This window comes from Aplysia californica, unplaced genomic scaffold, assembly GCF_000002075.1.
Source record: "Aplysia californica isolate F4 #8 unplaced genomic scaffold, AplCal3.0 scaffold00135, whole genome shotgun sequence".
NCBI lineage: Eukaryota > Metazoa > Mollusca > Gastropoda > Aplysiida > Aplysiidae > Aplysia > Aplysia californica.
In genome coordinates, this window is record NW_004797405.1 from 424,371 (window position 1) to 426,611 (window position 2,241).

The following is a 2,241-nucleotide window of genomic DNA, read 5'->3' on the forward strand; positions in this document are numbered from 1 at the left end:
CAGCACACGACACAAAAAACGAGCAATGCAGCAAAGCAAGGCACGCAATGTTTCGTCGTGGCTGTGTCGTGCCGTCAGTGGAGTGTGCAACTCTAAATGGTTGTGTTTAATTTTATTTCGCACGCGTGCCATGTGCTGTGTGCTGTGTGCCGCGTGCCGTGTGCCGTCTGTGGAGGGTCTGCCTAATGAGTAATTACATAATGAGTGACGTGGTTTTTATTGCACAATGAGTGACGTGGTTTTTATTGCACAATGATTGACGTGGGTTTTTATTGCACAATGAGTGACGTGGGTTTTTTTTTAACAAGGCCTGGTTAACTCGAAGTATAGGAAAGGCTACTTTTTCTTTGTGCTCAGTCAGTTTTGCCGCTCATTTTTTCAGCATCAAAAATTTACCTGTAATTCAGCTCATATTTAACATATTTACATAAATAAACCCCAGACTGAGCAGAATGAATGACCCATGCAATAAACAAACAGTTTGAACAATAACATAGGTAAGATGTATCTGATGGAGTTTCATTGATTTTTATGCTTGCCCGTAAACAACCGATACCGTGCACTAGCTGAACTGGCGCGCCGTATGATATCGTCGGTGTCGGAAGCACTCCACTTAAATCCGTTTGGGTACTTTTTATACCACAGACTCAAAAAAAACAACAACAACAGTGCTTGTGGTGTTGTTACTATCTAGAATCATAAAACGTAAACAAATTGCAAACCTGAACCACAGCATTAAACTGCATTTTGGTGATGCTGAAAGGTGCCTCTTTTATCGAGCTTTGGGGGGAGTGGGTGTTAAAAATTGAAAATTCTAAAAATGTGGACAAGTGGATTGCTTGCGGCAGCGACGAGAGTAAGAGCTAAGCTTGGTGTGAATCGTTTCTTTGTGTCGACCAACCGTGTGCACCGTCCCCTCCCATCATCTCGCCGTGTGACACTGTTATTGGACAGTTGCAATTAAATAGGTTTAACTCTTTAAAGACACAGGGGACATAATATGTCTGAGAGCAGACCAAAAGCCATGATATGGAATGCCTGTATTTCGAACTATATCCCGCTTAAACAATCAGACACATAATAAATGTATATATGTAAATGTATATGCTTTATCCAATTATTTATTTATTTATTTCCAGAAGCCCTCGCCATGTTGTTGGAGACTGTCCTGTCTCTGAGCGCCACGTCCTGGCTGCTGGTGATAGTGGGCGTGGTCACACTTATTTACTTCCTGACCTCCGACAGAGACAACAGAAAACTCCCGCCATCTCCAGGCCTGGCTTTGCCCATCGTAGGACATCTGTACATGATGGAGAGAAACCCTTTACAGCAGTTACGGAAATGGAGAGAAAGGTGGGTTTTACAGGAAGAAGGTATCATCGTCATGGCGTAAACCACAGAATAAAGCACTCCATTGATGTATCTAATGTAAATTTTAGAAAAATATTACGTGTATCTAAATACTATTTAAGATATCTATCTATAATTGGTACACCACTTAATGCAAATGTTTTTCTGTTCTTTTTAACAGTGCCTCAAATACTTCACACTGTCCTCTAAAGTCTTACACTATATCCTATAAAATCTAGATGGTGGTAAATTTATGGTTGATGTATTATGTCCCTCCCCCCCTCCCCCAATCGACTCGGAATAAAAGGAAACAAAGTATTACTTTCGAGTGAAACGACAGAAGTTTCCCTTTAGCATTCGCTCTAACTGCATCTTTATATGGTATGCTTGAGATTCCTTTTAACGTAAACAGAAATCTGAATAGTTGGCGGGTAATTTTATGTAACTTTCTTCTCTACCAAGAACAAGATAGGGGATAAATGAGCAATGAAAACTACCTTAAAGAAGTAGTAGAAGACATAGAATCACACATCGGAGCACATGGTGTGCCCGATTGATACAAAATAAAGGCTTCACCACCAATGTTGGTATGTATCTTTGAGATCTTTGAGAGTATCATACGCAGGTTATGACTTTCTGAGTATGTAAATTCATCGATGGTCTTGTGTACAGGTTGGGAGACATATTCATGCTTCGAATGGGCAGCACTAACATGGTGTTTCTGAACGGCCATGACGTACTGAAAGAGGCGCTGGTCAAAAAGGCAGACGTGTTCTCAGACAGACCTCTGGCAGCTCTCAGACATATATTTCCAGATGTACATAGTGGTATGTTCAATGAGTATGTTAGTTCTTAGAGGAGAGAGAAGGAGAGAGAGAGGGGGGAGAGTGG

The 2,241-nt window shown here is 41.1% G+C and overlaps 1 protein-coding gene across 1 annotated transcript in view; it reads left to right on the top strand.

Moving 5' to 3' along the window:
* The first annotated feature begins 1,150 nt into the window (after positions 1 to 1,150).
* The window catches only part of LOC106010989 (cytochrome P450 2G1-like), a 12,550-nt gene continuing 11,459 nt past the window's right edge, over positions 1,151 to 2,241 (top strand). The window contains exons 1-2 of the mRNA XM_035969290.1: positions 1,151 to 1,353; positions 2,023 to 2,167. Of these exons, the coding sequence (XP_035825183.1) occupies positions 1,151 to 1,353; positions 2,023 to 2,167 (348 nt within the window). The remainder of the gene's footprint in view (positions 1,354 to 2,022; positions 2,168 to 2,241) is intronic.